Here is a 20,008-nt window from a genome sequence, read left to right as displayed (position 1 = left end):
CGGCTCACAGCCATTCCGCTCTGCCTGGCCGCTCGTTTCGGGGAGCGAGGCGCCCCCCTAAGCACAGGGACTGCGGATCTTGCCGGGGAAGGTAGCTCCTGATTTTCTCCCCAAACCCCGACCTGTTCACGGTCAGACACCGGTAAGTCCAGGCAAAAGCCCCGCTAGTTGCGCCAGCCCCCAGATCTCGCGTGCACTACCAGCCGGTGAGAAAGAGCGGCTACCGCAGCCCAGCGAGCCAGTTCAAACCTCCTACTGGGCAAGGCTGCTTTTCTCCCGCCCCTTTCATTGTGATACGATTGGTGTTTCCCTTCGGCCTATGTTTTGACTAGTAGCAGCTAGCGTTGTCAATCTCCCACATCCTCCAATCACAGCCGCCCCCGGCCCGGCGTTCCGGAGCCGCCCTTTCCCAGTCTCGCCCAGCTTGGAGCGCGAGGCCGGCGGTTGAAGTTCAGGTGGTTGGGGTGCCCGGCCGGGGCGAGCTCCGTGGGAGCTGGCCGCAGGCTGGCGGCTCTAGCCCCCGTGGAAGCAGGTCTCTGCGGAGGGCGGCCCGGATGGAGGCCAGCCTGACCTGCGCTGTCTGCCTCGGCCTCTTTGAGGATCCGGTCACGCTGCCGCTCTGCTCCCACAACTTCTGCAAGGGCTGCGTGCTGGAGTGCCTGGCCTCCGGGGAGCCCGGCCCGCCCCGCGCGGGCCAGGCCCCGCGCTTCTCCTGCCCGCTCTGCCGGAAGCTCTGCCCGCTGCCGCGCGGCGGCTGCTCGGCGCTGCCCGTCAACAGTACCCTGGCGGAGGTGGTGAAGTTGTACAGGGCCGGCGGGGGCAAGGCGGGGCCGGGGCAAGGCGAAGCGGGGGCGCTGAGCCCCCCGCCGGCGTTCGGAGCAGCCTGCGAGAAGCACCCGGCCCGCCTGGTGCAGCTGTACTGCCGGATGTGCCGCCAGGCGGGCTGCGGCCAGTGCGTGTCTGAGGAGCACCAGGGCATCTTCCACGCCGTCAACCTCCTCGACACCGTGTACCAGGAGGAGAAAGTAAGCCCCGCGCCCCCTGCCAGCCGGCTGTGCCCATTGCGGGGTGAAATGGGAACCTGCCTGCCCAGCCAGTGCCTCTTTTGGACCTAGCCCAGACCACCCAGTAATTCAGGCCTGGTTGGCGAACACAATAAGCTAGTCTGCCTCCTGAGAACCTGTTAGAGCCAAATGGGTCGAGTGTTGCAATAAGTCAGCGCATTCCTGTGAAAGCTTTCAGGGCCAGGGTGCTGCAGTAACAAGACCTGGTTTTTCCTGTTTAGTTCTGCATACCTAAGGCCAGGCCATGTAGTAACATGGCAGTGCCTTGATCTAGTTATCCCAGTGCCCTAACAAATGCACCCCTTCCCCCACGTAGATAGTTTTATGAATTTAACTGAATAGACTGTAGACTGGTTCAGGATTTTGAAGCTGATAATCCTAGGCCTGGTCTAAACTTAAAACTGTGGTTGATCTAGCTCTGTTGCTCGGGGTTGTGTAAAACTCATCCCCAGAAGATATAGTTAAGCCAGCCTGAGCTCTAGGATAGGCAGCAGTAGATCAACACAGAAATTATTCTGTCAACTTACCTACAGCTCCTTGAGGTACAGCAGCAGAAGGGGGGAAAAAGACTTTCTGTCATAGCAAGTGTCTACGGTAGACAGGCCCTTAATGTCTTGTATGTTAACTTTGTTTCCCTAAGACCAAATATGTGCTAATTCAGCCATCCCTACAGCCGCTTATAGGCAGTCACGTTAGCTATGTGCTTTTTGGCCTGACACCTTTGAATTTGGATAGTGGATTAAAGAAAAGCAATTTAAGGTGAAATAGACGGCTCTTGGAATATTTTAGTATGAAGAAAGCATGTCCCTCCTTTAATACTTCATCTGCAATGGATTTTTGCCAAGACAGTGGATATTCAACCACTTTTCCAAGCTCCATCTGAAGTAGAAGCTGGATAGGACTGCTTAATAATGTACTTTTATGCTGCAGTTTAAATGCGCTTGCAGAATGTCCCTGGTACACGGGATGGGTGTGCGGCATAGTAGAGCACATGATACTGTGGTTTTTCTATACTGATTTTGCAATCAAAATAGTGAGAATGCAGGCTGGAAGTGGGGAGGGGCAAAGGCAGCTCGTCCCCACAATACAGGAAAAGAGGAACACACAATCTGGTCCAGGGTTTAACTATACCAGTATAGTTAAAGCAGCTAAACTTTCTAGTGTAGACAAGCCTGAAGAATGCTACTTTGAGAGAGGAAAATACCAAATGCAAGTTTCTTCGTTGTCCTAAAGCATAAAGAGTCTTTTTATATAAGTAATGTCTTAATAGTCTAGTTAAACTCTGCAATCTGTAGAGAGAAGATTAAAGATTACAATGTAGATTTTTTTTTTAAATTTAAAATTTAAAAAAAAAAAGTAGATTAAGTGGTTGTAAACTTATGTCCTGCAGTTAACCTTCTTTAGCAGCCTGAAGAAACTGAGAGCAATAAATGAGAACTTGGTGAAGGAACTATCAAGTCATCCAAAAGATTCTGAGGTGAGTTAGACATAATGACATCTGTAGAGAGCCGTGGAGCCCTGTGTTTTTTGCAAATGCGAGATATCACAAAATAAAATAACCTATAAATAAAATGAAAAATGTACCTTGTAGCTCCTATACTGCTGGCCCAGCCCTGTGTGGCGGGAGCCACTGCTGCAGGGTGAGTTTGGCGCAGGCTTATTCTGCAATGCCACCCCAGTCCCACCTCCGCAGGGGGAGAAGGACCTGATCCCTTCCCTCCTCCCCACCTGGGTGAAGGTACCACACACACACACACACACACACACACACTTCGTCCCCCCTCTGGAGCAAACACCTCTCAAGGCCTCCTCATCTAGAGCAGCATCATAAGAAAGGCTGTACTGGGTCAGACCATGGTCCATCACTAGCCCATCTTGTGACAGTGGCTAATGTTGGGTGCCTCAGAGGGAATGAACAGAACAGGCAATCTTTGAGCTGTCCACCCCCTATCACCCACTCCAAGCTTCTGGTAGTCAGATGGTAGGGACACCCACAGCATGCGTTGTATCCCTAACCGTCAAACTTAAGAATGGTGATACTGGTTGAGACAAAAGGTCCATCTTGCCCAGTGTCCTGTCTTCTGATGTGGCAAATGCCAGGTGCCCCAGAGGGAATGAACAGAACATATAATCATCTAGTGCTCCATTCCCTGTCGCCCAGTCCCAGCTTCTGGCAAACAGAGGCTAGGGACACCACCCCAGCCCATTCTGGCTAATAGCCATTGATGGACCTATCCTCCATTAACTTCTCTAGTTCTTTTTTGAACCCTATTATAGTTTTGGCCTTCACAACAGATTGGCTCTGTGCTGTGTGAAGAAATACTTCCTTTTGTTTATTTTTAAACCTGCTGCTTATTTATTTCATTTGGTGACCTCTGGTTCTTGTGTTATCTAGAGGTATAAATAAGTTTGGTATTCACTTTCTCCAAACCATTCATGATTTTATAGTTATGTTGTATCCCACTTAGTCATCTCTTTCCCAAGTTGAAAAATGTCTGGGTTTTTAATCTATCTTTGTATAGAACTGTTCCATACCCTTAATTATTTTTGTTGCCTTTCCCATCTCAAAAAAGATTCCTTAGAATAGGAAAAGGTAACCAGAACTGCACATTGTATTCAAACTGTGGGCAATTGATATAGTGGTATTATAATAATTTAGTGTCTTATTATCTATGTGTTGCTTAACATTTCATAATATTGTTGAATAGATGTTTTCAGGCAACTACCCATGATGACTCCCAAGATCTTTCTTGAGTGGTTACATCTAATTCAGACTCCATTTTATACGTGTAGTTGGTATTATGTTTTCCAGTGTGCATTACTTTGCATTTATCAACATTGAATTTCATCTGCCATTTTGTTGCCCAGTCTCCTAGTTTTCAGAGAGCCTTTTTGTAGCTCCTTGCAGACTGCCTAGGACTTAACTATCTTAAATAATTTTGTTATCATCTGCAAATTTTGCAACTTCACTGTTTACCACTTTTTCCAGATCATTTATGAATATGTTGAATAGGACTAGGTCCAGCACAAACCCCTGGGGGACACCACAAATTACCTCTCTCCATTCTGAAAACTGACCATTTATTCCTACCCTATCCTTTTAACCAGTTACCAGTCCATTAGAGGATCTTTCCTCTTATTCCATGACAACTTATTTTGCTTAAGAGCCTTTGGTGAGGGACCTTGTCAAAGCTTTCTGAAAATCTAAGTATATTATAGCCACTGGATCCCCTTTGTCCACATGCTTGTTGACCACCTTCAAAGAATTTTAGTACATTGGTGAGGCATGATTTCCCTTTACAAACACTATGTTGACTCTTCCCCAGCAAATCATGTTAATCTGTGTTCCTGACAATTTCGTTCTTAACTACATTTTCAACCAATTTGCCCAGTACTACTTTTTAAAACATGCCTTTTTGCCTCTCACTGCTTCTTTTACTTTGTTGTTTAGCCACGGTGGCACATTTTTGGTTCTCTTGCTATGTTTTTTAATGTGGGGTATACATTTAAATTGAGACTCTCTTATGGTGTCTTTAAAAAGTTTCCATGCAGCTTGCAGGGATGACAGTGTAAAGAGTTACAGTTATCAGATTTTTGTGCAAAATACTTTGTTTCTAGATCTTGAACAAAGAAGCAGAGATAATTATGTTGGAATTTGAAGAAATTTTCAAAACTCTGGAAATGAGAAAAAAGGAATTGCTAGAAGATATTGAAAGTCAGAGAAGTAAGAAAGAGAAAGAATATCAAATTTGGAAGAAAATGAAGGAAACTCACAAGAAAACCATTGAGAGTTTCCTGAAGGATTGTGAAAAGCTTGTTGATGAATGTGATCCTGAGCGTTTCCTGGAGGTGATAATTTTTGTTACTACTTGATCGCAGAACATTGTATGTGCATGTGACATCCCACAGCCCCCTGTTTGGGACATCCCTTGAGATACTTACTCTCAAGATGAATCCTGTTTTAGTGTAATCTGTTTCTCTGAACGGGTAATTCTGACAAGATTCTCACTTCCCTTCAGACTGTAGAAGAGAACCTTATTTTGATTTGGTGGAGGAATTTTTTCCCCCTCTCTTGTATTGCACAACCTGTTTTGAGGCACTGATTTCTAATTCACTTGAATTTTTGTGATTGATTTTTTTATTCATTTCCAACTTAATCAGGAACTTACTGGAAAGTTCCTAAAGACTTGGTTAAAATCCTGTGAGGCATGTACTCACAAGTAGTAGGGTGGGGCAAGTAGATGCATTATAAAACACCATAAGGCACCCTTACTGACCAAATTTTTTACCATTTTGGGAACTCTGCCTGAACTTGTCTACTTGATGGGGTAATGCACTATATGGAGTGTGATTTCCAGTGCCCACTAACATGTTGAACATTAATTGATTTGTATAGATGCCATTGATGTGCTTTAACATAGTTATTTTATAGCTGTTTTATGTTGAAGTGTCCTAGGGAGCCTTTTTTCTTTGCGCAACAGCAGAGTCTAGGTGAGGGGTGGGCAAACTACGACCCGCGGACCGGATCCAGCCCATGGGATTGCCACCCCGTGGTGCTGCTGGGCTAAGGCAGGCTCCCTGCCTTCCCTGGCCCCGCACCACTCCCAGAAGTTCCACATACTGCCCTCGCCTGTGGGTACCTCCCCCAAAGCTCTCATTGGCCACGGTTCCCTGTTCCTGGCCAGTGGGAGCTGTGGGGGGCCTGCATGCTGCACCTCTCCTTCAGCCCAGCCTCTGCTGCCCCCCAACCCCCGCCGCACCCCACCCCAACCCCTGCCCTAAGCCCCTTCATACACCCCACATCTCCTCCTGCACCCCAACTCCTTGCCCATAGTCCCTTCCTGCACACCGCACCCCCTCCCACACCCCAACCCCCTGCTCCAGCCCTACATTCATGGCCCTGCATGCAATTTCCCCACCCAGATGTGGCCTTCGAGCCAAAAAGTTTGTTCACCCCTGGTCTACATGGACCAATAGTGCATTCTAGAAATCTCTCCCTTGTAGAGAGTGCATTACCTTACCATGTAGAAAAGGTCCCTTAGGGCTGGTCTACGCTAGCAAATTAGATCGACCTAGCTATGACACTTGGGATATGAAAAATCCATAGTCCTAAGTGCCATAGTTAGACTGATTTAGGTCTTCCATTGACCTAAATACCACCTCTCTGGATAGTATTTCAAGTGTAGACAAACTCTTAGTCTTGCACTAAGGAGCATGAGTCCATGGTTTGAAAATCCTGCCAAAATATTTTCAAGTACATTTTGATCTCAAAGACAGCCATGCACAGTGTCTTAGATTTGACTTTTAGGAAAGATTTCCCCTTTGGCCTCAGAATAAATTATTACAGGGTAAGTAATTTTCCCAGACACATACCCTCTGTGTGTGTGATTATTGCTCTTTTACTTCTGTGAGTGCTAAAATTTCTGATTGTCTTGGTGAAATGAAGAGTTGTGTTTTAACAAGTTGAACAGTTAATTTCTGTCAGATATTCTGATAAAGTAATTTTGTTTGATTTTTAAATAACATCCTCAACTCTAATGCAGTCTTATTTTAATTACAGGTGGCATGTGGCTTGAATAAAAGGTACATACATTTCATGAGTTCTAGTTCATGTGGTTTGCTAGTGTGTAGTTGAGTAAGGTAGTAAGATACAACAAAGTAAGTTTTTAGTTAATATTCATATCATGATTGTGGGGGGGGAGTTCGGAGAGGAGTGTTGAGGGCATGCAGTGGATTAGTTAATATGGAGAGAGAGACAGAACAATTTTGAACAGTGGTAGAAGTTGTATCAATATTTGATGACATTACTTTCTAACATTTAATTTTAAAATTCTTCTAGAGTTGTTGGAATTAGTGTATCACTTTCACAGATTTATTATTGAACAGATAAAAGTGGAGCTTAAAATAATCACTTCAGATATTAGTGTTTTTCTGTTGCAGTACTGTCTTTTTGCTTTGTCCCAGAAAATAAGAACATGGGAATGGCTATGCTGGGTCAGACCAGTGGTCCATCTAGCCTGGTATTCTGTCTTCCGACAGTGGCCACTGTCAGATGCTTCAGAGGAAATGAACAGAACAGGGCAATCATCAAGTGATCCATTCCCTGTCTTCCAGTCCCAGTGTCCATCAGTCAAAGGCTTAGGGACACCTGCTGCATTGGGTAGCATCCCTGATCATCTTGGCTAATAGCCATTGATGGACCTATCCGTCCTCGTTCCTCCCTGTCTTCCATTAACTTATCTAATTCTGTTTTGAATCCAGTTATAGTTTTTTGCCTTTACAACATTCCATGGCAACCAGTTCTGCAGATTGACTGCTTTGTATGAAGAAGTGCTTTCTTTTCTGTTTTAAACCTGCTACCTATTAATTTCATTGGGCAACTCCAGATCCTTGTGTTATGCGAAGGAGTAAATAACACTTTGTTGTTTACTTTCTCTACACTATTAATGATTTTATGGACCTCTATCATATCCTCCCTGAGTCATCTCTTTTCCAAGCTGAATAGTCTATCTTTTTAATCTCATCTCCTCTCGAAGCTGTTCCATACCCTTAATCAGTTTTGTAGCCCTTCTCTGTACCTACTCTCCCCCCCACCCACCCCCACCCCCCCTCCCCCCCACACACAGCGTCTCCCGCCTCCTGGCAGATCCCGCAGATCAGCGCCTTCTTCCTCCTCCTCCTGCCTGTGGCAGTCAGCTGGCTTGTGACGTTCAGGGGCAGGAGGAGGAGCGAGGACTCAGCGTGCAGGCTCCCCTTGCCTCCTGAACACTGCAAACCAGCTGATTGCCACAGGCAGGAGGCAGGCGTCAGCTGGTTTGCGGTGTTGGGGAGGCAGGGGGAGCCTGCGTGCCGAATCCTCGCTCCTCCCCCATTCCTCCTGAATGCCACAAGCCAGCTGATTGCCACAGGAGGTGCTCTGTGGGGGGGGGGAGGAGGAGGCAGAGGGTGACATAGGTGAGCTAATGGGGGACTGCCAGCTGTGGACAAAGCAGGCAGCCAAATGACATTATAGCGAAGCATTGCATAACTTTTTAAATGGACATGTTCTGTAATTGAGCAAGGATGTAAGATTGAAACATTAAGTGAGAGGATGTTAAGTGCAGAGTTACCATACAAGAATAATATACAGTTCAACATATAGTAAATTAATTATATTCAATTTAATATAAAATTTAATCACCAAATTTATAATGTGTCTCAGTAACATACTAAAAGAAGCTATTTTATCTAATTATGTTAGCAGTACCTATAAGCATAATTCCTGAAACTTTCTTTAATTCTCCAACAAAAACTAGATTTTTACAGTCCAACAGCAGCATGGCATCTGGTAAACTAAAGCAGTGGTTCTCAAAGCCGGTCCATCGCTTGTTCAGGGAAAGCCCCTGGTGGGAGCCAGTTTGTTTACCTGCCGCGTCCGCAGGTTTGGCCGATTGTGGCTCCCAATGGCCACAGTTCACCGTCTCAGGCCAATGAGGGCTGCGGGAAGTAGTGTGGGCTGAGACAGGAGGGAGGAGTGAGGATGCAGCACACCTCCCCCTCATCTCTCCTGCCTACAGCAGTCAGCTGGCTTGTGGTGTTCAGGAGGGAGGGGGAGCCTGTGTGCTGTGTCCTTGCTCCTCCCCTCTCCCTCCTGAAGGCTGCAAGCCAGCTGATGGCTGCAGACAGGGGAGGGAGGAGCGAGGACATGATGTGCAGAGTAAAAGGAGAAGGGGAGGGAGGAAAAGGCAGGCTAAGGGTGGAGGCTTGGAGGAAGGTAACATGGGTGGGCCAAGGGTTGAGCCCCCACCCCTGGTGCTTGCAGAGTAGGAGAAGCTGCTGCAGCACAGCATGCTTCTACCCTACAGCACCTTCAGCCTCCTTACCTGCCTCATTGTCTCCAGTGCCTGTGGGCTGTGCCTGTGTGGGGAAGGTAGGAGCACTTCCCAACTGTAGTACTGTACTGTATGGTGCAAAAAAAAAAAAAAAAAAAATCCCTGGAACCTAATCCCTCCCATTTACATTCATTCATATGGGGAAATTGGATTCGCTTAACAGGGTTTCACTTAGTTGCATTTTTCAGGAATATAACTACAATGTTAAGTGCAGAGTTATTGTAATTTTCACTGAGCAAAGGAAATGCTCCAATTCATGAGTATCACGTGTTTTCAAAACTATTTTTTGGATACTTTAATGAATTAGAATCAGTGTTTGAGCATATACAAATTTGTTCAGTCAGCTCTAATATGATCAATGGAATTAAACTTCTTATGCAAACTTTCTGCAGCAAAATTTGATGATTTTAAACTTATGGAATCATTGAATTAAATATCTAATACATTGTTGTTTTGTTTACTTGGAGCGTTCACAGGCACGGAGCCCCTCAGCTCCCTGTGGCCTTGGTTTGCCGTTCCAGGTAAACAAAATGTTCAGCCCCACCAGAAGCTTATCCAAAGCCAAAGTTTGCCAACCCCTGAAATATAGGGTCAGCTTATGATGAAAGGGTCATACAGTTTTTGCTATTTTTACCTAACCAACTTGGAGGGTCAGCTTATAAATGAACGGGCTAATGAACAAGTATATACAGTACTTTATCTATTTATTACTGAAGAATATCTTTGGCAGTGGTATTTCAGCCACAACTCTTATATTTTCATAGTACATGTATTCACTCTTTTCTACTTGATTAGTTAATTTATTGCAAAAACATGTACAGGAGAGATGCAGAATTCTGGGCAATAAAACTTTCAATTTCTTCAAATTCACCTGTTGCATATTTAAAATTTCTCAGTGGAATGATCTGCCTCCTTGCTGATTGGTGGTTTGACAAAATTAATTGTTCTAAACAATTACGATAAGAATAATGTGCCTTGATGGTGAATGCCTACTTCTTGTTTAAATTTCATCATGCTGGATTATGCGTCTTTAATTTTAGGGCAAACTAAACAAATGCTTAAATAACAATATCAGTTCTTCCACCCTCAACCCTCCCATGGCTTTTCCCACCTCCGCAAAAAAAATCTTCCTTACTGAAACTTCTTTTGCTTTCCGTACAACTAAAAGGGATTAACCCTTTTAGCCCATGAAATACTGCTTCTTTGCTGGACAGAGATGCCTCTTGGAAAAAGTTCTATGATCAAAATAGCAAACAAATCCTCAAGTGGTCTTTTCTAAGAAAAGAAATTAGAAAATTCTAAATAGAGGAAGATCAATCTCTTCAGATATTTTTCTGCCATCTACTGAGTTCCTTTTTTAATATAACTTTTTTATTAACTAGGTATAACTTTTTTATGTTTTGAGCCCGGCGAAACACACACAATTGTTTAAAAGATGTTTTTCACTTTTTTTTTCCAGAATGAAGACTCAGCTTGACCTGATGCACATAGCATCTAGCTATGAAAAATCACCAGAGTCTACCCAAAAGCAAATGGATATCAAATCCGTGGTTAATGAAATCTTGGCCTTACAGCTGACTTCAGTTGATTCATGCGTCATTAAAGGTAGAAAAAAGGTGCATATATTTTGAACGCAGTGCACAGTTCATTATTTTTAACACATATATATGTTGCAAATAATTCTGTTATAGTACCACAATAAATTTTATACCAAAGCAATACTCAGTTTTCAAAATGGAAAGTTTTTTGTAGCTGCCCCACTTTCATAACTTTGTAAGTTTACATCTGATGAGTCACGTGTTCTTTCATCAGTCTTATTTTATTCCTCTTTTCTCACAGAACTTTCTTCTGGAGGAAATGAAGGTTTAACAGGAAAGTATGCATATAAAAATAGTGCAAAACAATGGAAAGATCAGAAAAACATACACAACACATATTATGTAAGTTCTTGTTTACAAGACTTTTTTTTTTTTTTTTTTTTTTTTTTTTAATGGTTAAGTATGTTCTTTTGGCTTTGTAAAAATCCAAAATGGACAATGTCTGATGTAACTTTTTTCAGCCTGTAGTGGGACATGAGGAAACTTTGACTGATGGTAGTGAAATCTGTACTCGCTTAATGTCAATATCAGGAATGTCAACGTTTCAAAACATGAGTCATGAGGTAAGAATGCATTTTGGTGTAAGTATTGGTTAGCTGCTAATAGTGTTTGGGAAAACAAGTTACTGTTTTATATCGTCACAATCTTTTACTGCTCTTGGGGTTTATAATGGGCTTCCCCTTTTTTTTTGGTTCATTATGCTTAGGGCCCTACCAAATTCACAGTCCATTATGGTCCATTTCATGGCCATAGGATTTGAAAATTTGTTAAATTTCACATTTTCGAATGTTTTAAATCTGAAATTTCAAGGTGTTGTATTTGGGGGTCCCAATCCAAAGGGGGATTGTGTGTGGGGGGGTGGAGGGGGATCGCAAACCTGTTTGTAGGAGGGTCATGGGATTACTACCCTCATTTCTGTGAGAAGTGCAGAGCTTCCTGCAGCCACAGGAGGTTCCTGGAGGTTCCCCTCTCTTCTCTCGCCCACCACCCATATACACACAGCAGCGGTGCAGGGTATGGACTGGGGCGCTCCTAGGAACGAGGGGAGATCTGACCCAATTCCACAAGTCGCCTCCAGCTGGAGGAACCTTTGGGGCTGCTGCTCCCCTACAGCAGCGGGAGGCACCTGGACGTAGGTCTGGTTCCTCTTCCTCCCCCATGCATCTGTGCAGGGGATGGACAAGTTCTGTCCCTCCTCAGCCGGAGCGAGGAGCTCCCTTTTCTGGGATGCTCCTAGAAACAAGGAGACATTGGATTTCATGAGGAAAGGCTTATTTCACAGCCTGTGATGTGTTTTTCATGGCTGTGAAATTGGTAGAGCCCTAATTATGCTAAACTGATATTCTTGCTGGGTCAGTGACTTACTTTTAGTTCAAGCTACTGGGCACTAACCTTTTTCTTAAATTCTTAAATGTAGAACTCCAACTACAACCTAGTTGCTTTCATAAAAAAGGGCTAGCTGTTGTGAGTTGTTTACTGTTACAAGTGCAAGTGGATTATTTTTAAACTTATTTGAGAAGTTAACATTCTTTTGGCCACACTAAGTAGTCAATACCTTAATGATAAGGTAAGGCCCAGTTTCAGTGGGAAAGATATTGTGATCAAAGCCAAGTATAAATGAATGCCAAATTTTTTCCTGAGAAAGTTAATAGTCTGTGTTGATATTGAGCCTATGCTTCTGTGTGCATTTAAGGTGGTAACTCTTGCTAAAAATTTTAAATAGTTAGTCCCAGTAGGTCGTAAGTCACAATTTCTGCAATGATGGGTTGTGTGTGTCCTCTAGTATTCCAAATCCCAATTTGTTTTGATTGCTGTCTGTGAAGGAATATCTGAGTTGCTGCATCAAGCTTTATCAGCTGCACTGCATCATGCCCATCTATCTTCTTTCTCTAGCAGAAAATGGTTTAAAAAGATCTTCCCCCTGTAGTTATTTCACAGCTGTTTTGGCCTTCCATAACTAGTGCCTCTCCAGTTCCATATTCTCGAGAGTTAGAGGCATTTGAGTATTGTAAGCATAAAATGAATCAACTTTTGCCTTGTTACCATAGATACAAAGCAGTCAACACTGTTATCTTAATGTGACTAAGAAAAATATGAATTCAAAAATTGGTTGGCCTGGGATAAAAATGTACACCTCTACCTCAATATAACGCTGTCCTCGGGAGCCAAAAAATCTTACCGTGTTATAGGTGAAACCGTGTTATATTGAACTTGTTTTGATCCACCAGAGCTTGCAGCCACACCCCCCAGAGCACTGCTTTACCACTTTATATCCAAATTTGTGTTATATTGGGTCACTTTTTATATTGGGGTAGAGGTGTACTACATTGGATTTAGCTTTTCATTATTCTCAGAAGAGAATATTCTTAGTTATGTAGTTATAAAGATGTTACTTCTGTGTAGTCTCATTCTTTGATACTTATGCCATTGAAGTATCTGGATTTTAGTTTTATTTAGGTCACTTAAATATATGACTTTTAAAAAGTAATTTCTTCTAATCTGAACAGTGTATATTTTTTGTTGCCTTTTAACAGTGTCAGCAAAATATTCTAAGTAATTAAAATAGTCTTAGAACATATAAACAATTTCCCTTCACATAATATTTAAAGAACTTGCAACTTTGATGGCTGACTACTTTCCCTTGTACTAAATAATCTGGTGATTTTCTACAATTGTAGGAAGTACGTTATAATTATTATATGGGTCATAGGACATCAGATCAGTTGAAGATGCAGACTTCACCTGCAAATACGAAGCATACGTTTGTGATAACTGATTCTTCGAAGGATATGTTTTCAGCAGTTTCCCTTCTGTCCTCACCTCCCAAAGTGAAAGATGCACAGAGAATAAGAACACAAAAATTACAAAAAGGAAGTTTTAGTAACACTAGTTTTTCTAGTTCCAGTAGTTACAGATTCAGCTTTCCACCTGTGAACTGGAATTTCTCTGAATTGAACAGTAACTTGAAGTTATTTAATGGAACAAGATCTCCGGAAGCAAGCAAACTAACCTCCCCATCAGAAAATTTCAGTGGCTTGGAAATAAAAAACAAAGTAAAAATGGCTCAATCCTCACCGGTTCCCATTTCTGAAAAAACACTAGCAAGTCCTAGCACTTCAACTGGCTTACCAGAATCAGCAACAAAACCTGTTCCTGTTTCAAAACCCACCTTTTTAGGTGCTCCCACACAGAGCCTTTCTGCTCCACATTTTATCCCTAATTCGGGTAATAACTCAACCTTACCCAATTTAAATAAGGCTGCAGCTACATTTTTCTTCAAAAAAGAGAAGAATAATTCAGTTTTCCCCACTTTTTATGTGGGGAGGTCTGATACTCAAGATGAAATGGGCAAACAACATGGAAATTGTACAAAGTTTAACTCTTCAGCTTTAACTGAGGCTAAAGCTTCTGCTGCCTCTACAAGTCCTAAACTAGAGTCATCAGAAAGTGGAAAGCCAGTTTTTTCATTTACCTTTAGCAATTCGGAAAGAGATTGTTTTACAGTGTCCAAACTCAGCAATTCATTGAAGATTTCACCATTTTCCAGCCTATCTGAGAAGCCAGCTGAACAAAGTACAATATTTCAGACCAGAGAAGAGAACGTTTCTGTAATCAAAGACGTAGAATATAACTGGCTACAATCTCCTACAGTAGTCCCTCAGGAGCAGAGTACCAGTACCCCAGATTCCACTGCTACTATAGCCTGTACTACATGTAGTGACACTGGAAAGAGAGATGTTTCCAAGACCCAGCCTTTCCCCTGTAATAACATATTTTCCTTCTCATCCAATAATTGTATTCTGGAATGCAAATCTTCACCTGTAATCTCATTTGAAGGCACTGTCAAAAGTACTTCCAACTCACTGTCTTCCTCCTCGATGCTGTTTTTATCTAATAATAATAAAAGTGAAAAAATGAAAACAGAATCAATTGACAATGCACATCCAGTTGTAGAAAAATCTACACCTCCAATATGTACAGTGGCCATATCTGAACTTACAAGTCCAAAGTGTAGCAATTCTTTTTTTTCTTTTGACCTATCTATGAAGACTGAAACTGAAGACACTCTTGCTCAACAGAATTCTATGTGTGGTCCAGCTGTAGTCAGCTCTCTGTTTTCAACAGGCCTTCCTAGTAAAGAAAGTAATGTATCTTCCACTCATCCTAGTGGTGCATCAACTAAACCTCAAATAGATGTGAAAGTTGAAGATAGTTTAAATATTGCTGAAACCTATAAGTCTAACCAAGATTTAGAAGAGATTTCCAGGAAGGAAGATGAACTTGACACTCTGCAGTTACAGAATGCAACTTGTCTAACTCCAGTGACATGTGGTGATACATTTTTAGGAGGCTTGGCACATGCAGTAGGTAAAGAACATGAAACACTAAATCATTCAGATTCTGATATAGAAGAGCTAAGTCAGGCATCAATATCTAGTGACTGTAATAGTGCATCAGAATATTTTTCAGTTGCAGAAGACAAAATAACAGCTAGTGAAAAAACAGGTACGTGCACCATAGAGAATGAAATGGAAGAGAATTGCCTTCAAGGTAAATGATACTCAGATATCTGTTTAGATATGTTGGAACTAGGTAAATGTTTCTACTGAAATATATAACCAGTTTAAAAAGAGGTGATATCCTGGGTTTTTTTCCTAGAGCTCTTTGTATTTGCCGTGAATCTTAAATGGGGTCTTTAAGTAATAAGAACAACTATCACAATCAACTAGAATTCAAAAGAAAGTAGGGATACTATTTTTATGGTTCAAACTGATAAAACTGAATGTCAACCTCCAAAATGTCTTCCATTGTTAGAAATCATTTTTAACCTTAAATTCTATATCCTTATGAAGGTTGAAGCTGGAACTATAGTTTCTTGTCTCTCCACCAGTTACCCCAAAATGTAGACCTAACTCACTCTCATTCTGGCCTGCCTATAACCATAAACCAATTTTTAATTTGTTCTGTCTAAATGGGTAATAAAGAGATGGCTTGCCCTAGAGGAAATGCCAGGGTTTACCAGTTATTTTGTCTCTGGTCCACAGAGGACTCCCAAAGCAAACTAATTCTGCTAACCCATGGGAGGACACAGATACAGCCTTCTGCTCAAAGGATTGACATACAAGCAGCAATTGTTCGAAAACAGTGTCATTTATTTAAAGGAAAATAAGCAGTTAACAATACATTCAGTAAAGCAAGAAAGAATACACTAATCTATTAAGACATAGTAAACCACTATTAAATCTTAATTAGAAATCATGTAAAAGTCACAAAATAAAATAAGACACAGACAGCACAGAACACACAGATACGTAGACCATGTAGCAGTTATAATGTAAAATTCAAGGTACATAGAGACCCCCCTTGTACATCTTCATAAAGCCCAACCAGTTAGTAAACATTGTATATGTACAGGAAAGCATTACAATCTTACGAATTGGAGATCTCCATGTGTTTTTAATGTGTGTATATGAAGCCTACATGTAACATTACAGGATGGGTGTGGTGGCTTTCACAAATGCAGGCATCCAGCTTTATTTACAGGCACACCCAGTTACTCCTTAAGATGAAGTATAAAAATCAGATTTACACTCCTTCACTGTAAAATCCCTCAGTATTGTCTTTGCTGCTCCTGCTCTGTCTGAAAAAGCCTGTTGGTGCTGTTGCTGCTGCTCCTCCAGTTGCTGCCTTGGACTGCTGCTTCAGGCAGTTGCTTCCTCAGCTTGCTCTCTAGAACCTTCTTTTTCTGCCTTCACTGTTCTTCAGTCGTGCCTGTTCTTATTCATCTGGTTTCTCTCTCACACACACCAGCCTGTTGACTGTCAGCCTTGTATTCGGTTTCTGGCCTTCTCTGATTGGCTGAACTAGTATAATTAGGCAGGGAAGATCTATGCTAATTTCTGAACTCGGTAAAGCAACTAGTCAGCTTCATCTGTCATTCAAGCTGGTTGATCCTCCTCCTGAGACTTCTTTGCGATTAGCATAGCTTTTTCTCCTAGCCGCATCCTTTAGTTCTCTTGGAATATGCTGAATCATTCCCATTGACTTATCTAATCCTTATCTCCTCTCAGTCAAATCTGCTTCCATTTTGAGGTTTCTAATAGGAAATCATTGTGGCTGCCATTTCGGATCTTTTTAGCTCTAAACTAGCAATTATTACTTGCCTAAAGCCTTAATTCTAAAATGAACTACTGTTTTGAGCAAGCTAAAGCATTGTGATACTGTCACCACGCATTGGTAGGTTAATTTGGAGATGTGGTTTTTAAAATGTTTTAAACCCCTCTCTAGCTGTTTTTCTGCATGTCTCTGTCCTGTGTGCAGTAGGCTGCTACAGAGGATCAGAGCAACTTAATTAAAAACCTTCTTGTATTAGCAATAAAGATATGGAATGATCTTTCGCTGCATCTTGACTGTTATCCATGCCATATTATTTAGCATAAATTGAACATACAGTTCTAAGCCACTTTATTCCAGTAATAGAACATTTAGATTTCCATGCTTTTAAAAATAAAACCTCTGAATTAATATTCAAAACCAGTTCTTACTGTTAGTGTATGTTGGAGAACATTGCTTACAATTTATTAAATACAATCCTAAATCAGTAATAACAGTCATTTTGAGTGAGCTGGTGATAGCGAATTTTTGCATGATGGGCAGAGATTTCCATATATTGAGCAAATCAAGTGTTGTGGAAAATAAATTCTGAAAACAGAAAAACCTACATAAAGGTTAGTATGACAGCAAAAACGATAACAATGGCTATGTTGCATTAAATCGCCTAATGAGGAAGGATTAATCAGGTGAATTTTCAGATTGTGAAATATAATACATACTAGAGATGGAAAAAAAAAAAAAAAACAGTCCACAGTTACATTTGATGATTATTGTTATACTGCCACCTCCAAAAGAATATTACTACTCTCTGGTAACTATGGTACAATAGTATGAGGCTTAACAGCCCTTCCAAAATCATAATTCTTGATATCCGTATACATAGCCAGTTCCTTTTTTGAATCTTGTCAAATTCTTGGCCTCAACCGTTTCTTGTGGCAAAGTTGTTATAAAAAAAATTACTTCCTTTTATCAGGTTTTAATTGGCCACTTTTCAGTTTCGTTTAATCTCTCCTTATGTTTTGAGCTGGAGAGTATAGAATTTCCTGATCTCTTTTCTATACCATGTATTATTTTATATATTTATCACATGCCCTCTAATCTTTCTAAGATAAAATCCCAGTCTTTTCTGTCTCTTATGAGTTTTTTTTCCCCCATACCCTGTCATCCTTCTCTGAATCCCCTCTAATTCTGCAATGTCCTTTTTTGAGAGGGGTGACCAGTATTACACCCCATCTGCTGGCCTTGTTTGTGGAAAGCTACAGCCTGAAGTTGCCACAGGATAAGAGCTGATCATGGAGCTAAAGGACTGAGAGCATGGATGGACTGGGTCATGTATATATGCAGGATGCTGGCTGAGGCCTCTATTTGGTTCAGGGCTCCTCAAATCATAGAAATGGCCATGTCACTAAAAAATCATATAACTACAACCTATATGATTTATAGACCTAAATATTTACTAGGTAGATCAATATATTTTATCGCAGAAACATTCTGAAGAGTTAATACATACATTCAAAAAATTAAATATGTATTGTATGTCTCTCTTCACAGGACAGGAAATTAAGTCTACATCCATACAGAACAGTTGATCAGAAATGTAAATGAATTTTCTAGAAACATTGATCTTAGAAAAATCTCTTCAGTTTACAGTAACATATTTATCATGCTCTGTTGAATCTATGCTGTATGTATATGCATCTCCAGATATTTTGATTAGTGAACTGTGGCTTTTACTCTCTGAAAAGGTACATTCTAAAACCACCAAACTGCTAAAATAGGGCTAAAATAAAGTATGCCTTTTAGTAAAGACAAACATCTAGATTTGAAAGGCTTTCCTTTCTGACCTTGAGTGATATATTGAATATAATCAAGTGTGGCAAGTTATTTTCTGTAATAGTTCCTAGGTGACAAGAAGGTGGTGTCTTTGCATGAAATGTTTATACTTACAAAATTTTAGACAGTAAACAGGATATCTAAACAAATCTGTCATCAGAATGCATAGTTAATGGCCAAAGTGATGAAATTTCTTCTTGGAATTTAATCTTTTGATCAGTTTCTGCAGGTTCAGTTATTGATCTTTACTGACCTCTATAGAGGAAGCAAGTATTGAATGCATTGTTAAAGACAAAATTCTAGTTATGGTAGTTGTCACTAACTAAGAAACATAACTTTTGGTATTTTCTGCTGTATAAAATGGTACCAAAACTCTTCCCAATAGGTATATGTAATATCTTCTGTACCACTACTGTTTTTATCCAAGTTTTATGCTGAATTAGGTCTAACAAAGCAGGGACTTTTGTAGTAATGTCTTCAGTACTACCTGACATGGTTTTTCTGTGGCAGAGTTCTTGGCTCATCCATCATCCTGATACTAATATAATGCTGTTCTCATTGCCTTCATCAATAATTAGAATTCTAATGCCAGCAGCTGATGCTGTTAGAGGTTGGGATTCAGAATTGTTCTTTAATTATTAGTGTTATGCTTAACTTGTACACAGTGTATAGGAAAGAACACTGGAAATCATTTTCTATCTGATCTTTATAGCATTGTGGATTTATTTGCTTATCTGTTAGCACCGATGTCAGTTGCTTAGTATATCACCACCTAATATATTAAAATATTTAAAACTATTAGTAGTAAATTGTTCGTCTGTTTTGTCTTGTAATTTAATTACAATCAGGTGATTTGATTTGAGTTTCTAACTTTAACGGTAACATGCTATTTCTCATTTAGTTTATATATAGGCTAATATGTGTAGGTCCCCATTAATGAAATCAAAGACTTTTTGTATGTGAAGATAGTTCTAGAAATTTGATATTTTTTTTTGCCATTACAGTAATGCTAGTGGAAGTTAAAGTAGACATTTAGTAGACAGCAGGTGCACTTCTAAACTGAAATGATCCCTGAGTTGCAAAGCATCTTTTAACAAATTACTTCGGAGACCCAGCAGGGAGCATGATCCATGTGAGTGGCCCCTGAAAGTATATGGTTAGGTATAGTATGAAGCAGTCCTAAATGGGCTTGGAACAGCGTTCCACCCACAATAGGTCTTTTTCCTTTTAAGTCTTCTGAGTATGAGATACAGGTAGACAATGAAGCTGAATTATAGGGAGAAGCATCCATACTGTGCTAGAAAGAACAACTCTGAACTGTTCTGTGACTTAGGAGCTAATTAGGTGCCATTGATCTGAAGTCAATGACAGCTCTTTTTTACTTCAGAGGTATAGGCTCACACTGAGAATATATTGCAGGATTGGACTCTAAACAAGCAGATCCTCTGACTTCAGACTACTCCACGAGGTCTTAATCGTCCTTTCATTATCTCAAATGAATAACCCTCTCTGCCTGGATGCTACTATT

The 20,008-nt window shown here is 41.0% G+C and overlaps 1 protein-coding gene across 5 annotated transcripts in view; it reads left to right on the top strand.

Moving 5' to 3' along the window:
• The first annotated feature begins 420 nt into the window (after positions 1-420).
• LOC115651919 (serine-rich adhesin for platelets-like) overlaps positions 421-20,008 on the top strand; it is a 111,496-nt gene continuing 91,908 nt past the window's right edge. For 4 of the 5 annotated variants that reach the window (XM_030563216.1, XM_030563217.1, XM_030563220.1 and 1 more), the window contains exons 1-8: positions 421-1,025; positions 2,455-2,541; positions 4,683-4,913; positions 6,625-6,647; positions 10,395-10,540; positions 10,775-10,875; positions 10,995-11,096; positions 13,212-15,039. In XM_030563216.1, the coding sequence (XP_030419076.1) occupies positions 555-1,025; positions 2,455-2,541; positions 4,683-4,913; positions 6,625-6,647; positions 10,395-10,540; positions 10,775-10,875; positions 10,995-11,096; positions 13,212-15,039 (2,989 nt within the window). In that variant the 5' untranslated portion in view covers positions 421-554. Of the gene's footprint in view, positions 1,026-2,454; positions 2,542-4,682; positions 4,914-6,624; positions 6,648-10,394; positions 10,541-10,774; positions 10,876-10,994; positions 11,097-13,211; positions 15,040-18,198; positions 19,279-20,008 lie in introns of those variants that run through there. The other variant, XM_030563221.1, reaches the window with a different exon arrangement.

The sequence above is a fragment of the Gopherus evgoodei genome, chromosome 5 (genome assembly GCF_007399415.2).
Source record: "Gopherus evgoodei ecotype Sinaloan lineage chromosome 5, rGopEvg1_v1.p, whole genome shotgun sequence".
NCBI classification, from domain to species: Eukaryota; Metazoa; Chordata; order Testudines; family Testudinidae; genus Gopherus; species Gopherus evgoodei.
This window is presented reverse-complemented; position numbering and strand designations above follow the sequence as displayed.